General features: G+C 43.7%; 2 protein-coding genes across 4 annotated transcripts; both read left to right on the top strand.

The window, feature by feature from the left end:
* Window positions 1-554: 554 nt before the first annotated feature.
* Window positions 555-4,866, top strand: rbm4.1 (RNA binding motif protein 4.1). 3 transcript variants are annotated; one of them, XM_085267501.1, is made up of 4 exons: window positions 555-1,042; window positions 2,037-2,460; window positions 3,147-4,045; window positions 4,208-4,866. In XM_085267501.1, exons 2-3 carry the CDS (start codon window positions 2,055-2,057, stop codon window positions 3,998-4,000), a joined length of 1,260 nt encoding a protein of 419 aa, XP_085123627.1. In that variant the 5' UTR covers window positions 555-1,042; window positions 2,037-2,054; the 3' UTR covers window positions 4,001-4,045; window positions 4,208-4,866. The 3 variants fall into 3 exon arrangements, with proteins under 3 accessions (XP_085123627.1, XP_085123625.1, XP_085123626.1); XM_085267499.1 differs by having other exon boundaries at window positions 560-1,042; window positions 3,147-4,866; XM_085267500.1 differs by lacking the exon at window positions 555-1,042 and adding an exon at window positions 1,082-1,258 and having other exon boundaries at window positions 3,147-4,866.
* Window positions 4,867-6,755: 1,889 nt separating this feature from the next.
* Window positions 6,756-19,499, top strand: sf1 (splicing factor 1). Its single transcript, XM_085267497.1, has 12 exons — window positions 6,756-7,151; window positions 7,653-7,784; window positions 9,275-9,350; window positions 12,677-12,829; window positions 15,190-15,279; window positions 15,379-15,562; window positions 15,682-15,797; window positions 15,965-16,072; window positions 16,159-16,351; window positions 16,426-16,657; window positions 17,868-18,032; window positions 18,432-19,499. Exons 1-12 carry the CDS (start codon window positions 6,890-6,892, stop codon window positions 18,761-18,763), a joined length of 2,043 nt encoding a protein of 680 aa, XP_085123623.1. The 5' UTR covers window positions 6,756-6,889; the 3' UTR covers window positions 18,764-19,499.
* The last annotated feature ends 649 nt before the right edge of the window (window positions 19,500-20,148 follow it).

Raw genomic sequence — 20,148 nt, 5'->3', positions numbered from 1 at the left:
AATGCTCCAAGTATGAATATCAGAAAATAAAATCCAGTTATTTGTCCAAATAGGGGCTCAAGGTTAATGTTCAAGACGATGTCTTGTAAAAAAGTCTCCATGAAAGGCCATTCTTCACCTATTTAAAATCTATATTTCTTTGAAATTCTGTTTTTTGTTTGTTTGTTTGTTTGTTTGTTTGTTTAAAGCTCTTCATTGATGTAGAGCCACAGTTGAATTAAACTTTTCAGTGCAGATTTTAGGGAGAAAAAACACTAACCCCTGTCTCTTCATTGTGTTAAGATTCCATTTAAATCTTAACAATTCCATTCCATTTAAAAGAGAGAGAAGTCACCGGGACAAGCCAGGAGAAATAAAAATTATTTTTGACAAACCAAAACAGCCTTATGTGCTGAGCCACAGTTTGGGTCATGTGTGTTTTATTCTGCTGCGGATGGTAGAGTATACAGGACGATCCACTGTGCCCAAACTGGGATGGATCAGAACGAAATTGCCCCCTCTTTCGCTACGTTGTTATCAATAAGGTTTTCATATCAGAACATATTGGACGAAACGCATTGACACTAATCTGTATGTGGTAGTCCAGTTAACTTGAAAACTTTGCTCCGCGAACCGAGATGGGACCTCCAAACTACAGATCCAGCTTTGAGTGGGCTGTGTGTCTCCGCATGAACGCTTTCAAAGACCCAATGATGTGATCCAGCGACTGTATGAAAGAACCTTTTTCACTTTTGATCAGCGTGATTAGGTGCTAATCTTCCAAAGCAAGTCGGATTTCTTAAATGTCACTGTTCAAGTACTGATAATAATGTTTAGAAAAAAACTATTTTACACGTAGTCACGAAGTATATCCTCCATCTTGCCTATTCTCCTGCCTTGGTTTCCTTTGCTCTGCATGTGGAGACGCCATGGCTTAGCTTTCGGTGCTAGCTAGTCCCTCCCAAAAAGCGCTAGCGGGGTTAGCTGTATGTATTTGCCTGCCAACGCGCTAGCCGCCATTTCATTCTCCGAGGGAGGAGACGAGGAGTGCGACTTTTAACAGGTATGAATTGTATTACCCCGTAATTGCGAGGAACAAAAATCGGTTGCGAAAGTGACCCAGTGCACCACAGTTCCAGCTGCTCCAGAAGTGTTTGCTGTAAAAGAGATCTGCTAATCCAATATCCAAGCTACAGCCTCGCGACTCGTGTAGTGAAGGCCGCAGCCTGAATGTTGTGACGTTACGTAAGAGTAACCAAAGCAGGCATAGTATAGTGCGGTAAGTTTAAGTGTGTAAGTGTTTTGTCAGGTTTTGATGCACATTGTAATCAGATAAGCTGCGGTGATGTTATTTAGCGGTGCCGCTAACGACTTTTTTCGGCTGCGTGCTCAGTGTCTGGTTAAGCACCGCGCGGGCACTGCTGTGCTTGCTAATGGCTCGTTCGCGCGTTTCCTTTGGACTCCGCACACCACGCTGGTTCTTTGTAAACTAAACAGCCGATAGAAATGGCTCCGCTGAATCCAGTCCACTGCAGCTTTGTCTGTTGGTCAGCTCCTTCGTCAAACTTTAATTGTTGCGCTTAAACTTTTGCCCAAAGAGCGCGTCCATTACGTTATTCTCCAGTTGACGTTCAAGGCCCATACGGTGACTCGTTAAAGCTGAGTGGGTTATCTTTAATGAAATACTGTCAGAGTGCTGGCTTTGTTAGTATTGCTGCCACTCTATTCTGTGCGGACTGTACCAGTGTTGTTCGTGTTGTCCCCATGAGATTACGTGGAGACTTTCTATACAGTTAACTAGTAGGGGTCCTCACTCCTACATGCCCAGGAAGCCTTGTCAATGGAGAAAAGTCTATAAAGTTTGAGTAGTGATTGCTCAACAACACTGCTGTCAACTCATTATTGCAGAAGTTCACCATATAACCTTGGAGTTGTGATTTGGCGCTATATTAATAAAATTGAACTGAATAGCATTTTGTTAAATGAACTGGTAAAAGTTTCAATTCAGTCATCGGAGTCATGATGCTACTAATGCTGAAGTTCCTCTCTTCCTTTAGTGACGTGGACCCTGCACAATGGTGAAAATATTCATAGGGAACTTGTCCCCAGACACCACATCAGATGAACTTCGCTCTCTCTTCTCTCAGTATGGCAAGATTGCAGAATGCTCAATTGTCAAGAACTTTGGCTTTGTGCACATGGATGACAAAACAGAGGCAGAGGAAGCCATCCGCAATCTCCACCAGTATGAGCTGAATGGCCAGCCTATGAACGTGGAATTAAGTCGTGGCAAGTCAAGGGGATCCACCAAACTGCACGTTGGCAACATTGCCTGTACCAACCAGGAGCTGAGGGCCAAGTTTGAAGAGTTTGGCGCTGTGTTGGAGTGTGACATAGTAAAAAACTATGCTTTTGTTCACATGGAGAGAATGGAGGATGCCATGGAAGCCATTAATCAGTTAGACAACACAGCTTTTAAAGGTGAACTCTTGGGCTGGGCTTGATGATTTAATTAAAGTCAGATTAAAGATGTAGTATCAATATTGTTGTTATGTTGATGGGTAAATTATTGCTCAAATGCAGGTGAGTAAAAAGAACTAAGGTAAGTTTTAATAGACAATTCCAACATCATTTTAAAGCTGGTATCCGTAATGTCTTTGGTAATATCCGCCTGTGTTGTGGACTTAAAGGGACACAGACTGGAATTTATGACTCACTCGTCAGGTAAACACCTGTTGTGTGGTTATTCCAAGTATTTGATTTGAAGTACATAGAGTGTACAAATCGGACCAAATGCATAGTCCCATTAAGGGCAGGATTAAAACGGACATGACGTAGTCCTGTTCGTAGAACGTGGTGTTTGACACGCATTTATTCGCAGGATCATAAATCTCGGGTTGCGCCGGTGAGATCCACGTCCGCACCACGGGTACAAGTTGAAATTGACGCTCACTGATCACATCGTATTAGTTACCTGTTGTGTTTTCGGTGGTTTAAGAAGCGTTTCAAGTTACGGATTTCAGCTTTAATAACCATATTTTTAGTGCTCAAATCATTAGGTATGTCTTCTTGCTACTGTTGGAATACAATGCAGCCTTTTAGCTGATTGATACAGGCAGGAAATATGAATGCAGGTATAAATCCTTATTGAGTCTTTTCTTTTTAAGGCAAACTGATGAGCGTGAAGCTTTCGACTAGCCGCCTGCGTACTGCGCCGGGAATGGGAGACAGATCGGGTTGTTATCGTTGCGGGCAGGAAGGCCACTGGTCCAAAGAATGCCCTCTTGACCAAAATGGCTACCACGGTTCAGAGCCAAAGTCTGATGGATACGATGCCTCGAGATTTGGCGGGCGGGGTCGCAGCAGGGGTTATCATCCGGACTTCAGTGGCGAACCAGATTACGGTGGCAGCTATGCTCCTGTGCACGGTTTTTCCCGAGGTTCCGGTCACAGCAGCAACATGGCAGGGTACAGAAGAGGTGCAGGCTATGAGGGTGCAATGAGGTATGGGCCACACCCGGGGTATGGTGTAAATGCTGCTGCAGAACATAGCATGGCTCAGATGTATGGCGGCGAGGCAGCATACAGGGGCAACGGCTCACTCTATGGCGCGTTCCCAGCCTACCCGGTGCGACGGTCGCCTTATGAGGAAAGAGATCCGTACGGGGTTGTGGACTACTACGAGAAGTACAGGGCCAATACTTACGGAGGCAGTTATTTCGAGGAACGCCGCGCTGTCCCCTTGCCTGCTCCAGCAGCGTCCTCCTCCACGGCTATAATGAGAGAGCGTCTGCCTCCCTCTAATGTCAACCCATACGAGCGCCCTCCCCTCCCTCCTCCACCAGCCCCAGTCTCTTCATACTACGCACGTGACCGGAGTCCGATTCGGAGAGTTGCTGCCGAAGCAGATGGATATACATATGAGCGTTCGCGCCTTTCTCCGGTGACCGCCCTCCCAAGAAGTTCTACCTATGAAAATCCGCGGGATCCCGGCGCGGAGCGGGCACGGTATACATACTAGTGCTTGTCCCATGCAGTCAGGGCAGAGCTGATTTACAGTAAGCAGGTAGGCTAGCCGAAGTGCCATGTAAACGTCACACAGTGAATCTCATTGCTGTTGTTTGAAGCTAAAGTCAGCGCTCTGTATGTGGGTGGGTGGGCACAGTAAGCAGAACATTTAAGTCTAAATGGTTGGATACATTCACAATATGCTTTGATCTTCTTCCAGGTCCTAATTCACACTCCAGTCCAAACAGTGGCTCAGTTTCCCATCTCTCATTGTCTTGTAACACGCTGTGGTATAGCTGCAGTTAGCAAGTATGTAAAAGCAGGTCCAGCCTGGTTCCTTATGTGACACTGCCACAACTGAATTTTTGCCCTTCTGAAAAAAACATACATAGCCTGAACACATTACATTAGTGCATGGTGCTTATTGTAAAGGTGAGTCTTCTGTTAATAGAACTTAAAGTGTATTCAGCAGCTTCTAATGTATTATGTGCGTTTAGTGTATTTGTGTTAGTGGAAGTATGCCTCATAACTGCAGCGACGGCTAAACAAATGTGAGTGCTTGAAGCCTGAAAACGAGGACCTTCTCTTCCTTCTCATGGTTCCACTTTTCTGTTCGGGATCAGATGAAAACATTTGTGAAATTAAGATGGGAGAACTTTTTTTTTTTTTCTTCTTAAGCTACATTGTGTTTGATTTTTTTTCTTTTTTTTTTCTTTTATTGACAGTAGGAACATTACTTAAATTCCATTGATTTCCATTGCTATGATAAATATGAGATTCACATGTTCAACCTGTAGTAGTAAAGCATTGACCTCGGAACCTTTTTGTCTGTATTGATTTCTCACTATTAGGTTATAATAAAAAATCTGTCTAAAGTTTGAGGATTGTGACCTCTCTCGTGTGTGTGTGTGTGTGTGTGTGTGTGTGTGCGTGCGTGCGTGCGTGCGCACTTACTATAAGATGTGAAATCGACTGCAGAGTCCATCAGCCCGTGAACACACAAGCGAAGACTGGTGGAAGATCACTTTGTCATACAGAGAATGATAAATGCAACTTGTGACATGAAATATGTCATGACATGATAAACATTGACTTGGACATGTTTATATATCAGAATCTGTTCGGCCAAGTTTGTTTGACTCCAGTTCAAGTTTTTTTTTTATGCAAAAAACCTGTTTTGTTTTAAAAAAAAAAAAAACCCTCTTGCTCTTTTACAAGTTACATAGCTATAAATGGGGTGAACATAGTGCAACCCTGGATGAATCTTAGACACTCATTTTAATAGTGTAATACTAAGCCACTGTTACCTTGAATGATATAACAGTGGGCTATTTCTCAGTGTTCATCAGCATGACAGCCTGGGGGAAGAAACTGTCTTTGGCAGCTGGTTTTAGTAAACAGCGCTCTGTAGTGCCTCCTGAAGGAAGCAGTTGCAATGTGAAGGGTCTGCAGAGATGTTTTCTGGCCCTTTCCTAAAACTGGGCCTGTACAGGTCCTTGATGGAGGGGATATATCGGTGCTGATAAGCCTCCCTGCAGAGCTGATTGTCCGTTGGAGTCTGAACTTGTCCTGCTTCATGGCTGACCAGAACTAGTGAGTACTATTATTATTGTTGTTATGATTATGTATAATGTACAGTAACTTTAGTAATGACACTTGGCTGTGTATCTGAAGTTTTACACTGCCAACTTTCACACAGTACGTGGTCTGTCCCACCAAGGGGGAGAGAATTTTAGACCTACTGTTAGCATACAGACACACACGCATGTGCGAATGGTTAAAGGAGGTCTTAGTGAAACTACAGGGCTGTTTTGAGGTGACAGACTGGGAGACACTGTAAACTTGTCAGTGAGGACATCAGTGGGCTTACTGAGTGTATCACTGACTCCATCGTCCCTGCTCAGACTGTCCATTGTTACCTAAATAACAAGCTGTGCATAACTAAGGACATAAAACCCCTCCTCAATGACAAGAAAAGGGGCCTTCTGAGCGGGCAGTATTGAGAAGGTTCATCTTCAGAAGTTTTCTGATGACTCTGCGGTGGTTGGATGCATCAGTGAGGGTGTTGAGACAGAGTACTGAGTTATGATGGACTCTTTTGTCATCTTGATGCATGCTCAATCATCCACGTAGGTAAAACTCCAGAAGTTGATTCTGTTCATCTGGATGTAGCGTTTTCTTTTGTTGTGTGGTACGAGCAGAGTCACCTGCAGCTCAACAAGACAAAGACCAAAGAATTGTTTGTGGACTTTAGGGGGACCAGGAAACCTGTGACCCGTGTTTCAATCCAAGGGGTCGATGTGGACATTGTGGAGGACTATAAATACCTCAGAGTACACATAATAAACTAGACTAGGTTAAAAACACCACTGCACTCTACAGGAAGTAGAAAGTAGAAGTTTTTCCGGAATATCCTGTGTAAGCCTCAGAGAGAGAGGCTGTACAGGAAAATCTCAGCAGTTTGTGAAACCGCAGCTCCCATTCAAAGTCTCTTAATCTTAATCACCTTTCTTCCCTACGCTGATGCTAGGTATGAATTTCAGGAGGTCGTCTACATGCATTAATGTACAGACTTGGAGCCGGTGAGCGTATAGACACGTTATATTTGCGATTTGTTGCCTGTTAACGAGGTATCAAAAATAGGAGATTGACATTTTTCAGCCAATCAATTTTTAGAATGAGAGGCGCAGGGAGCATTGGTCTGACCAATAGGAATCTTTCTTACTGCGACGGCCCGTCCCACGTCCGAAGGATTAACCTTTGTGATTTTCTGTTGGGCGCCATTTTGATTGAAGTATTGTGTGAGAGCTAAAGCAGGAAGCACTTTTTCAGCTATTTGCACACATTTAAACTTGAGCTGACTGATCGCTCATACTGATTGAGCCATTTAAGTAATTCGAAAATGGCGACGGGAGCAAATGCAACTCCATTAGGGAAGTTGCACCCTAGTATTGGCGCTAAACGAGCCTTTGATGCCGGGCCTGGTGCGGGGAACGGGCTGATGCCAACACCGGGGCCGCCCGGGTCCTTTCCTTCTCTACAAGGCTTCCAGCCTTCGATGCCAAGCGCATCTTTTCCCCAGTCTCATCAGTTCAACCCGGGGACAAGTTTTTCGAGTCAAGCTCAACAGCAATCTGCTGCGGGGAGCGGAATGGCTAAACCTGGTAAGTTAAGCGAGCTTAAGCTAACTCCTGTAGCCCTCAACGCGGCGTTAGCGAGCTGAAGCTAACGACGTTAACCAACATGGGTGACGAGCCCTGGCCTGAACGGCATGGATAAGGAGCCGCTAAAGTTGGTTAGTAAACGATAGTGGTTGGTGTTTTTTGGTCTAGGTTGTCCTCTTCTGACCTGACGGTTTAGTTAACGAGGGTTAATAGTGAAGTCTGGCGAAACGACAGCTCTCTGCCTGACGGTATGTTTTATTGGTAACAGTGCATTGCCTCGCTTTCATACGTAAACCTCATCAAGGCCATCCATAACTGTCTTTTTCTAAATCGAAGCACATGAGAGAGGAGTAGCTGATAGAGCCCAAACGAGGAGTCACCACGTTGCCGTTCTCCTGCATTTAATCTCGAAATACACCGGCTCCATCAATGCCGTGAAGGGCGGTAGAGCTGGCGTGCATCATGTAATGTTTCACCGGCATGCTGTGTTTCTCGCGGTAGATTTCGGCCAGAAGAAGTCAAGAAAGAAGAGTCGTTGGAGCAGCGAGACGCCTGATCAGAAGACCGTCATACCGGGCATGCCCACCGTTATCCCACCCGGACTGACCCGGGATCAGGAGAGAGCATATATAGGTAAATATTGAGTTGGTGATAATGAAACATGTAGTTTCTTGTATTATGTGTCTAGGAAATTACTTGTTTGGGGTTTAAGTTTCCCTGCCAGTAATAATTTTATCCTGTTTGCTGAACTGCCAACAGTTAGAGCTTCTAAAGACACCCATTACACATTCTGGTTCCAGTATGTTTACTCTAACACGTGGGACATTTTGCTCCAGCTGTTGTCTTTTCTGAAGAGCAATGATTACTTTATGATTGAAAATGTTAAGTTGACTTCTTTGTAATGGAGGCTTAGTGGTGGTGCTGCATAGTGTTATAGTTTGCATACCATTGGGCACCCATTAGCAAGAGGAGTAGATTGTTAAACACCACTGCTTGCAGATATCTGTCCTCAGCTGCAGGTCACTGCTCACTGTCTTGCCTGATTCCCTACACATCATCAGTTTTGTTCCTGTGCATGGAGGAGTTAGTTTATAATGTCCTAACATTGCTAAAGAATGCTGTTTATTTTGGTTTGAAGTGTGAGCAATGCTGCTTCAATGGCAAACAAATCCAGTGAGTTTAAAGAAGACAAATTGTTGTTTTTGTGGGCACTGCAAATTTGGAAATGCTTAAGGACTGTGTGCGCGCTCTGATTTTGGCCTGTCCCAAAAACATTGATCATAAAAAGTCCTTTTGAACCACACATGCCTTCCAGCAGCAGTGTAACACCAACATACTGCCTTCACAGGCCCTCAGCGGGTGTTCTGAAGCAGACCAATCCTTTTTTTGTCAAAAACTAACATCATTATTGATGTTGTGCACTCATTGGTAATGGTTGATCTTGGTATGTAAACATTCATTTGTGCCCACCCTCCGTCGTCACACTTGTTATTTTTCCTCATTCAGTAAAGCCCCAAAAACATTGTGAGGGAAGATTTAAAGATGAAGCACAAGTCACTGGCCCTTTATTCTTCTTCTCAATAACCCAGACTAATAGTTTCAGTGCCAGTGAACGTGTGTTTGGTGTATTTCATCACAGCTTTCATAATGTGCATTAGATGACTGACTGATTTCATTGCCTTTGGAATGATCCCCTCAGTGTTAGATCTGTGGAGTGACTGCGACTGACTTTATAAAACCAAATAGCCAGCGTATCTTCAAATGTTTAAGATTTAAGCACTTTTCATGGAATTAATTAAAGAGTCTTTTATGCGGTAGGTATTATTAGGAGTCGTGGAGTTAACGGACACATTGACGTTCAGAAGACGTTAGACTTTTTCATGCTAAAGTAAACGACCTCTAGGACTTGCTGGTAATGTGTGCTTCTGATGATGTAATACTTTAGAGTCTTGCCAGATGTTTATTTGATCTTCCTTTTGTATTTAACAGACTCACCGTTTGTCTTTACCTCAGTAATGAATGAGATAGTGCTCCAATGTGCAGAGCATTGTCTCTCTGTTGTTATTGTGGTAATCAAATTTCTCTCCATCCTTGTTTTTCTTTCCTAACCTGAATTCTTCCAGTCCAACTGCAGATTGAAGACCTGACTCGTAAACTGCGTACAGGAGACCTGGGAATCCCTGTTAACCCTGAGGACAGGTCGGAAAAAGATTAAATCCACGAACAGTAACACTTTCTCTACCTTCTTGACTTTTTGGAAGACATGTTCAGAGTATATGTGGTTGTTAGCCTAAAACTTTAGTATTAGCTGAAGGATGTAGTTTAGTGAAGAACAGTGTTGTTTAGACAGTTTGAGTTCTTCACATTTCCATTTTCCTGTTGCTAGAGGAGAATTGATATATATGAAAGTTTTTCTAAAGACTGCTCCTCGTCCATCACCACTTAGTACACGTGACTACTAGTTTCAGCACTTCTCTATACATGCAGTGATTGTCTAGAATTGGTAATGATGCATTTTTAAAAGTAAATTAACATTTTCTTTGAGTAAACTGGAGAGTGATTAACGGAACTCCACTGTTACACTGTTTCCTGTAAAACAACACAAGTTTGAATGTTTTTACTCAAGATGGAGAAGCAGTGTTTGTAATTACACTGAAATGAAAGAATTGTAATAGAACGGACAGCCAAAAGCCAACCTTAGTAACATTTGAATAGTTGTTGGCGCAAACAGAAAGTTCCTTCTTGACAGGTGAAATATTTGTTTAACAAAAACACGAAATCAAAGTGCACATTGTGGCTGCTGCTGCTTTTTTGGAAACCAAGCTTTGACAAAGGTGTTTGCTCTGAGCTCAACAGCTGCCATCAGCACAGGAACACTGTAACATGTGCTTCACAGTACCGGAGAAGTGATCGAATGGTCCCTTTGATTTGTTTCTCTCACAGAAATCTGTACAAGCTTGTGCGAATTGTTTCATTTGAATGAAATTACAACCACTGTTTTGATCTTGAGTTAAAAAAAAAAAAGGCCAACACATTCTCACTCCTCTCTCACCTTTCTATACATTTATAGATGGCTGTGCTTGTTTGCAACCTTTGGTTTCACATGTTACCAGGCTGACAAACTTTAGTGTTTTCCATCCTGATACAGATTGAAGCTAGCGTCCTCATAATGCTATTGCTAACGCTGGGTAGCTCATATATAAACTCGGTGATCCTCTCCTTCACGTTTTCAGGTAAAGGCAGTATTCCACATTAACTCGCTATAACTCAATAGCTCGTCAAAGTCTTCACTCTGTATATTTTCAACCTAATTGACAGCTGTAACTGTATTGTTAACAAAACAAACAAAAACAGTGGCTGCTCACTTTCTTGCAGCGCTCACCACAGGAGAGGAGCCACTGAATAATGCCCAACACCCTTTCTGATGCCGCCCTCCCACTTTTGAACTTTGTGCATTAGATGAGCGTATAAACCTCTACACTGTGGAGCTGCATATGTATTTAATTTCTATATTTTATACCCGAATACGAGTCAATACCATCACAGAGACTTTAGTGGTAGGTGTGTGTCCCTGTTACGCACACACCTGAAGGCCACATTAAAGAACACGAGGGTGAGGAGTGGTCACGTATTAAAAGCTATGAACCATTCAGAAGGGTTACTAGTTTGCTACTTATTAAGTTAATGTAAGTTTAGTAATGTAGCTAAGGTTTACATGACTGACACCAATCCCAAATATCTCTGATATTATTTTGAACTCAAACATCCGCACAAATGTTTGGAAAATGAGCTTTTCCTAGGTATTGTGTTTCATTCCTCAGTACACTGCAGCGAACATGTGCTGCAGGGCCAAAAAGCACATTAAATTATGACCTGCCTGAGGTGGGAGTGAGAATAAGTTGAAGGATTTTAAGGCTTTGAAAGCCAGCTTTCCATAGTCGACTATAAGCTCAGTCTTTAGAGCTGTCCTAACAAGGGTATCTAACTAGTCACTGCCAGACTCCTTCTATTGGATGCTTGGCAGTTTACTTAACACAGTCGTTGCCTCAAATTTAAAACTGTAGTATTTCTGCACACTGCTTATTCTGTGTCTGCAGTAGGGGCCTGTCTGGATATGTGAGTGCTATAATTCATGTGTAAAGATTTTCCTCTGACACAGGTTGGACTAGTGTACAAATAAGTTTGCATATTGATTTATTTCACATCTTAGGTTTGACTTGAATTGGCTTATTTTGAAAAGATGGGTACTAAATGCACACAAGCACCAAACTACTGCTTTGTCTTACTTTATTTCACATACTTATTTTGGTCCATTGTTGCCAGTGACTCAGCCCATGGCATGAAGCCTACTTGATTACATCCCAGTAATCCAACTGGGCTTTGTGTTGGAGTGAACGAGTGATCTATTGCTAGTCCTCTCTGGTTTTCCCCTAATGAGGCTGTGAACACTTCTGCCCAGGGAGGAGGAGGATATGCTCAGTTTTCCCTCTGGATTTTGAGGTCTGGAGGAAAACTGACACAAATGTATGTGTTCTTGGAAAGCCAATGGCTGCCTTAGAGTGTGAAGTTGACCTTTGCTAGGTAGCGTCCCGGTCACCTGTACACTGTATATAGTTTTTTTTAATCATAATCAGACATTTCCACAGCTGTCCAAAACTTGAATGCAGAGCTGCAGAAGCTTTAGAAATCACTTCCCAATCTAATGTGACCAACTTGGGAGGTGTTTCAGGTTGTCAGCGTTGGAAGTTTGAAGCGTAAAATGAAAATTTTTTTTCTCACTCGTCACGTGGACACATGTGGCTCTCTGATGGGAGAGCGTAGGAAAAGGTGGATATCTAATCTTAATTCCTTTTCTCTAACCCAAATTACCCCACATCAACCTAACCCTTTTTCAAGCACAGAGCCTCCTTAACGCAGTACCACAGGTTTTCAGCATCCAAGGGGAGGCACGGACCTCTTCCACCACGTCAGCACCAAGCAACTCTCACAGCCAGCGTTTCTGCTTAGGATTGCAAATTTTGCTTTGATTTGTTTTCTTGCCTCCAACTTTGCTTTCTTGTAGGCCAACAATCCTGTATGCAGGTTGAAGTTATGGCCGTGTATTTTATTTTTTCTTCTTGGTTGATGCCCCTCCAGATTATTTGTTTACTGCCACTATACAGCTTTGGTTGCTACGTTTTTCTTTTGTTTTCTTCTGGTTTTGTTTAAAAAAAATATTAATTTTTTGATGTCAGAATGGACTTCAGTCTTTGAAATGGCAGTGCAGAGTTCCTATATACTTTTCTTTTGTTTAAGTTTGCTGCTACTGCTGCACTGGCCATGAGTCAGAGTCCATCTGAGATTCTCTCAGTAGAAACAATTACAGTCTCAAAGTTTATTGTTGTTTTAAAGATTCACTGATTGAGATTCTTTTATTGTTAAAGTCTTAGTCAGCTGTAGGGAGCCTGTGTGATTGTTATTGGCAGAGCTTTGCTTGTAGGAGGGTGCTGATGATGTCTGTCTTGTCTTTTGTCTGCCGCTCTCAGGTCTCCTTCTCCTGAGCCCATCTACAACAGCGAGGGCAAGAGGTTAAACACCCGCGAGTATCGCACACGAAAGAAGCTCGAGGAGGAGCGACATGCACTTATCACTGAAATGGTTGGACTCAACCCTGACTTCAAGCCTCCTGCAGACTACAAGTATGATTATCTTTTTTTTTTCTTTCACCCCATTAACTGTATTTTAAATTTTTGTTTCATTTTGTGTTCGTTTATCTGATAAAATAAAAGGCTGGCGTTTTATCTGGGACGCCAGTTTGATGAGGGACAGAAAAACAACATGAAGCACGCGGTCTTTTAATGGGGGGCACTGGTGTGATTTTGGTAGAAAAAGTAAATAACAAATGACCAATTGACCGGATGGTTAAGCGTTGCTGTTAGTGTGAGTGTGTATCCCAAATAAGGTAACTGTTACTAACTGTTAACTGTTGGATTGAAGATGTTATAATGCCACCCTCGGTGTCTGTGATGGGAAATTGCAAACAGGGAAAGTTGATAAGTAGATGGATGAAGCTTTGCAAAAGCAGTGTTCTGCAGTCAGTTGGTGCAGAATTAGTGGTTGCATATAGACTGTGTCACAGGAAAGTTGCCTGAAACAATGTCTAGCCACACTCTCCACAGGTGTGTTGATGCTACCTGCAAAGGAACAAATGCGCTGATGTCGGCAAATTCATCTAACATTGCATGCATGTTGAATATTGCCTGTGGTGCAAATTGTTGCACATTTCAGCAGCAATTTGTGACAATTGGTCCTTAACAAATGTGAGGAAAAGTTTGGGTTAGCTCTTAAAAACACAAGCAGTACTTGGGTCGTATTTAACCCAAAATTACTTTTAGAGTAGTCCACTAGTCTCCCTCTCTGTAATCTACTAGCTTTTTATTCTCTGGGAACAATATGACATAATTAACAACTGAAGGAAAAAGGTTAGAGGGGGCACTGAGAGAAACAAAATATTTAATTTTCATCCATCCATCCATCCATCCATCCATCCATCCAAACAGTTAACTGGGTAATGTGTCCTCTGGGCCATGGGGCCGTTGGTAATGTCAGACCCTGATGGTTAGCTGAGCTAATCAGTCAGCCTTGTGTTTAGATGTTAAACTGCCTGGATCGCAGTTTGCAGCTTGTGACACATTTTCCATGAGGATCTGTTTCTGCAGGTACAGCATTTTGTTCAAGCTGGGGAAATGATGTTCAGAGCAAGGATGTGTGAGTCTAGTGGACTAGATGACTAATTGTCACTAGGCTGCTGCAATTTGAGTATTTTTTACACAAATTCTTTGCTTCGATGCGTCGTATAAGACGGCTCTATAGCACGCCATTGTCTCCATGGATACACAAAAATTCACCACCAAATCACAAGAAGTGTCGCCTCACTGCGAGCGTTTCACCAACATTTGCAACTAAAAAAGGACCTGCGATACCAATGTATTTGGGAGCAGCATATGAATAAATAACGTGACAACATAAAGCCCACACAGTGTTCAGGCTGGCACAGTTTCGTGTGGAGCTGGAGTCTGTTTACACACTGAAAAGCATAGAGGCGTCCTGTTACCGAGACGATGAGCTCAGGTAGCATGAAAGAAAACATGTTTCTAGTCTGAAACAGTGCTGCTGTTCCCATAATCACCATTAAACCTTTAGTGGGGAAAAGCTAGTGGGAGTCCTTCAGACTGTCAGAGCAGACGGTGGATGGAAGTCACTGCTGTGATAAAGCAGGACTTGAGCAGAACCGTAGTGTTCTAGCAGCAGCTCATTGTAAAGAAAGATAGCAGATACCTTTGGTTTTGTTCGTATTAGTAAACGCTGAAGCCTGGAAGCTCACTGATAAAACATTGTTTGTTTTTACTGGTCTACATCGTTATTAGTGCCATTAGCACAAATTTGAATCTATCGCCCACTGCTACCTCACAAACCATCTGAGTTCAGTGAACTCCTGTTAGGGTCAAGAATCTGATCTGGGATGTGGAGTGTTGGCCATTAGATGATGGGTACACTGTGGCCAGAGACATGCTGCCATTATTTTCCTTGTCTCTTATAGAACAGGACATCAACAGAAAGAAGAGTGGAGGTCTCTGTTAGTGCCAACAGTCTGATTGACTTAAGTAGTAATGTGTTCATTCGACATTACTACTGTGTTCTTTTCATCATTGTCATACGTTGTCATGTGCAGTCACGCGTGCAAACGAATGATGTGTCATCAGAAAGTGATTTTTATGCATTAATTGTCAGAATGAGAGCGTTTGACTGGTCAGTAACAGAATCATTTCAGTTTAGTTTTCTTCTTCAGTGGTCTCGGTCTAATCAGTGATTGGAGTCCATCTGCTTTGTGCTTTCATTTGTATCTTAATGATTCTGTGAAGAGTACAAACTTTCTTCCTGTAGAGCAGCCCTACTGCACATTGTGGGACTCTCCATGCTAATTGCTGATGATCTAAATACTGGATTGGCTCTTAGGACATTTAGAAAGCTAAATTCTTTACTTGTTTGTGTTCTCCAGGCCTCCAGCCACCAGAGTCAACGACAAAGTTATGATCCCTCAAGATGAATACCCTGAAATCAACTTTGTTGGTCTGCTCATTGGACCCCGGTAAGTTCGATGCCATCTTAAAGTAATGCAGTTTGACGTGCTTTCATACTGCAACTGAGGGGGGAAGAAAGAGTTTCTCACGTTTGTTTTTCCTCCCAGTGGTAATACATTGAAGAACATTGAGAAGGAGTGCTGTGCCAAGATTATGATCCGGGGGAAAGGGTCTGTGAAGGAGGGGAAGGTTGGTCGAAAAGATGGCCAGATGCTGCCAGGGGAGGACGAGCCTCTGCATGCCCTGGTCACTGCCAACACGATGGAGAACGTCAAGAAAGCTGTGGAGCAGGTTGGAGCACCTCCTGTTCATTATGTGAAGATGTTTAGCATCAGTTTGTTAAATGTAATGCATGTATACTTTGGGGAATATATACCATGATATTAATGGTGTGAAATGTGTGTCCACAGATTCGTAACATTTTGAAACAAGGCATTGAGACGCCTGAGGATCAGAACGACCTAAGAAAAATGCAGCTCAGGGAGCTGGCCAGACTCAATGGCACACTGAGGGAAGACGACAACAGGTCTGTGACACTGCCCGGGCTTTGTGCACAATCACTCCTTATTTGTTATAACACGAGGAGCCACCTGGTCATTAAAGTACAGAATGAGCAAGAATAGAAATCAAGGATGGATTTGTTCCATTTCTGCAGTCTCCGGACACCATGCTTATTGTCTCTTGTATCCACAGGATTCTTCGTCCTTGGCAGAACTCTGAGCCACGCAGCATTACTAACACCACCCTCTGCACTAAATGTGGTGGAGCCGGCCATATCTCCTCAGACTGCAAGTACAGCAGGTGACGATGCGCTGAGTGTCCAAACTTGAGCTGAACTCCTGACTCCACTCGCCTGAATTGTGTAACGACGTGTGCTTCTTTCACAGCTCGTTCGCTGCACACAGAGCAACTGGTGGAGAGCCCCCTCAGTCAGCTCAAGACAAGGCTCGTATGGACAAGGAGTATCTGTCTCTCATGGCTGAGCTGGGGGAGGCCCCTGTCCCAACGTCAGCCGGAGGACACACCAGCACCCAGGGCGCACCTCGGGCTGCAGGCCCCAACAGCACCCAACCTCCACCGGTTAGTGGGGACGCACGTGGTTCTCTGTACTCGTCGTGGAGAGCTCTGTCTGAAATTCTCTGTGTGTTCAACAGAACCGGCCTCCGTGGATGAGTTCTGGTCCAGCCGAGAACAGGAACTTTCACGGCATGCCTGGGGGGCCCGGGGGGCCCGGTGGTCCTGGAGGACCTCACAGTTTTCCTCCTCCGATGCCCAGCATGGGAGGACCGCCTATGCCTCCCAACCCCAATGGCTTGCCTCCACCCTGGATGCAGCCCCCTCCTCCTCCCATGGGCCAGGGACCTGGACCGCATGGACACCCGATGGGTAAGAGCAGATCCAGACTACACAACAATGTGTTTAGTGATGACATATGAACCCTGCTTCAGGTCCAAACTACTCTGCGTTCATTAGGGCTGTATGTATTTGACATGTTTTAATGCTTTGTATCTTGTTCTATTTAATTATTTTAAAAGTCAGTTTCTAAACCCTTTAAGCCCATGCAGCAGTCTATTAATGACTAACCTCGTATTGTGGATGGATTGTCTCAGTTGTTCTCCTGACTGAAGTTTGGTCCGTTTATCCTGCCATGTGATTGCATTTGTCCCTAACCATCAGGAACCCTCATGTTTTATTGAGTGGAAAAAAGTTAGCGTTCATCCTCCAGCTTCACCGTGTTTATATTATGCTAACAAAGCTGTGTCGCTAGCCACCACGTAGCACATCATTATATACCAGCTAGCCCAACTTCAGTAACCCTACAAATGTCACTGCTGTTTAGTTTTCTGTCTTTATTTATGTTGGAAGTGATAGCAGAGCTGTACGTTTGAGAGATTTATGAAAAACTTCAATCAGAACATGCTATATCATGTTTAGGTGGAAACTAGCGAGCTAACTTCCTGCTAACTTCTAACTCCGTTGAATTTAATAAATTCTGTTTTCATGGATGCCTGGATGTTAAACTTAATAGTTACACCTGGTAAAGCAGCAACACTGATCATTTTATTAAAGATGAAAGAATTTAGACAGTTTGTAACTCTCAGTGATGCTGCAGTGTTAGTTTGTTTTTGGGACCTGAAGCGGAGTTTGGGCCCAGACACAGCTAATGATGTCAGACTTAAGGTCCGGATACTGCCAACAAAAATCAGAGTGTATGGAGGATTAAATTCTGCATGGTGGTGATAACAGTACAGTTTGGGTAAAAGGCTAAGACCTGGTGATCCATACAGTGCCAGTGGCAGGGAGCTGGCACAGGCTGGACTCTCATGAAGGCTTTTAGATTTTTCAAGTCGAGTTACTGAGACGTCTCATGAAAGCTAATGAACTCTGTGTAAGATTCAGTTCACCTCCTGAGTTCTTTGTGTCGTACTTAAGTTGCTTTGAAGTGTGTTTTATTGTAAAGACTTTCCAATATTGAAGAGGTCAAACGCAAAAGAAGCGTCTGAGCGTCTGCTGTATTAGAAAAGGACCCAAAACTTTACTGTAGAAAATCTGCAAAATAGAAAAGAACCCCCAATCTTATGTGCTTTTGTTGTAGGTCTGCTGCCACCTCCAATGGGTATGATGCCACCTCCACCTCCTCCCCCAAGCAGCCAGCCACCTCCTCCCCCTTCAGGACCTCTGCCACCTTGGCAACAGCAGGCTCCACCTCCTCCTCCAACCAGCAGCATGGCAACTAGCACACCACTGCCCTGGCAACAGAGTAAGAGCGCACAAAAGCTTTATTGAGAAAACTTTCAGTGGTTCAGCACACACACAGCTCTTTTATACGTCAGTGGTTTCAAAACTGGTTCCTGTGTACACTGAAACGAGAGGTAGTGTGTTCACTGTGTAATCTATAACAAAACGGCTTCATTTTTTTGGTTTCTGGGGGGGGGCTGTCACCCAAAGACGAGTGTTGGCCTCGGTGTGTTGATTTGACAGAGAGTTTATCACCGAATCAAACAGATAGGCAGTGCATATTTACAATATGTCTTTGTCCTTACACACACACAAAGACGTACTCACCGCACCTTATTCACAGATCTGTGGAGACTCTATGCATAAGGAGCCTTTATGTTTGCCTACAGTTCATTTCCATGTGTCCCCTGCTCTCTTACAGACACCACCACCACATCTAGCCCCGCCACCGGCACTCTGCCTCCATGGCAACAGCCCCAACAGCCTGCAGCCTCTGGAGCCCAGCCCCCACCACCCATGGGTACTCCGTCCATGGTGCCTCCTCCACCTGGGGTCCAGCCCCCACTGCCCCCGGGCGCTCCACCACCACCACCTCCACCTCCTCCAGGCTCCACGGGCGTGATGTATGCCCCACCACCACCTCCACCACCCATGGACCCCTCTAACTTTGTCACAATGATGGGGATGGGGGTACCGGGCATGCCCCCTTTTGGCATGCCTCCTGCCCCCCCTCCCCCTCCCCCCCAGAATTAAGTGTGGGTCAGAGGAATGGTCACCATGTACCCATAGACTGAAGTCTGTGCTCACAGAAATGTAACCAGTGCTTTATTTTTTATGGATCCATGATGTTGTGAACAGTGACAGGCTGTGATTGTTCACTCTGTAACTTAATTCCACTTCTTGTCGCTGTTTTTAACGTTTGTGTGGACACGGCGCTCGGCCCATGTGTACAGTGTCCCTCTCTGACTGCCATAGTTTGTTACATAAGTACAGTTATGACTCAGCCAGCCAGCACCAGGTTTAATGTATGTGAAGACTTGCCTGTCATTGGCTTTAATATATCAGAGTTCAGCTTGCATGATCCATTCAGACAGCTCATTCTGTTTAAAGTGACACATTTCTACTCTGACCTGCTCCCCATCTTCGCTTTGAGCTGGACAAGATGAATATTTTTGTATGCAACATAGGAAGTGTACCTTAGTTGCGTAAAACCTTTGTAGTACTAAGATTGTTTTCCAGGGATTCCTGTGGTTTTCATTTTCTTCTTTGGCCTGGGTCTTGGCGGTGACACCGAGTTTTGTGCCCCCTGCACTAATCGACTGCTCAGAAGATCCTCGTTCATGTATCTCTGCTGTGATTAGACGCTGTGTGCAGTGTTAGTGTTGCTTCTGTTTGACTTATCTGAGTAGAAAATTGTTCATTTCTGGAGTCCACCGTGTAATGTTAGCCTGAATTAATGTTGGTTTCATATTAAACTGATCCATGTCAACTTGTTGTTTCTCCTTTTATGGATGTCAGCCCTTTGTGTCAGAAAGAAAGCTAGCTTTTCTTTCCCCCGAGAGGAGACCCTGTTGGCCACTTCATTAAAGTGTTACATAATGTGGTCTGCTTAAAAGAACATGGCCTTAAAAATGCCGTGCAGCTCGTGTCCCCATGCTGAAGCAACTTTCTTTAAACAGCCTAAATCTATGTTCAGAAAAATTAGCTTCAGAGTTACTTGATTGCCAACATGTACCAGTTGTGATAGTACATGTTGGCTTGTAAAATCCTGACTATGACCGTGCTGTGCAATAGTCTCCCCACACATATCCTAAGTGTTACTGTCAGTCTATGAAGTCTAGGTTGGGTCAGCTCTGAATAAATATCAGAAATGTTGACAGGATTACAGATGAGTACAAAGGATTGGACTGTGGTGTTTTACTCAAAGAGAGATCTGTCATCTGAACTATTCAAAGTTTAAACCATGTAATCTAAATTTAATCGTTTTTCATTTGTAATCTGTGCCATTTGGGTAATTTATAATTGATTATTTCATATTACATGTAAACCGTTTTACTGTGGGTCACGTGATGAGATTTGCCTGAAGATTTGAAGGTGATGTTTCCCACTACCTGACCTTGGGCCGAGTTTTCTCTGTG

Source organism: Mchenga conophoros, linkage group LG3 (genome assembly GCF_057382185.1).
Source record: "Mchenga conophoros isolate Kocher_MC1m ecotype Shallow Benthic linkage group LG3, M_conophoros_male_GT1.1, whole genome shotgun sequence".
Classification (NCBI taxonomy): Eukaryota; Metazoa; Chordata; class Actinopteri; order Cichliformes; family Cichlidae; genus Mchenga; species Mchenga conophoros.
This window is presented reverse-complemented; position numbering and strand designations above follow the sequence as displayed.

Bases quoted from the DNA above. Each gene is read 5' to 3' on its own strand.
- rbm4.1 (XM_085267501.1), top strand. From the start codon at position 2,055: ATGGTGAAAATATTCATAGGGAACTTGTCCCCAGACACCACATCAGAT. The intron at 2,461-3,146 runs GTGAACTCTTGG...TTTCTTTTTAAG, and splicing joins AGACAACACAGCTTTTAAAG to GCAAACTGATGAGCGTGAAG.
- sf1 (XM_085267497.1), top strand. From the start codon at position 6,890: ATGGCGACGGGAGCAAATGCAACTCCATTAGGGAAGTTGCACCCTAGT. The intron at 15,563-15,681 runs GTTGGAGCACCT...GTGTGTCCACAG, and splicing joins TCAAGAAAGCTGTGGAGCAG to ATTCGTAACATTTTGAAACA. The intron at 16,658-17,867 runs GTAAGAGCAGAT...CTTTTGTTGTAG, and splicing joins ACCGCATGGACACCCGATGG to GTCTGCTGCCACCTCCAATG.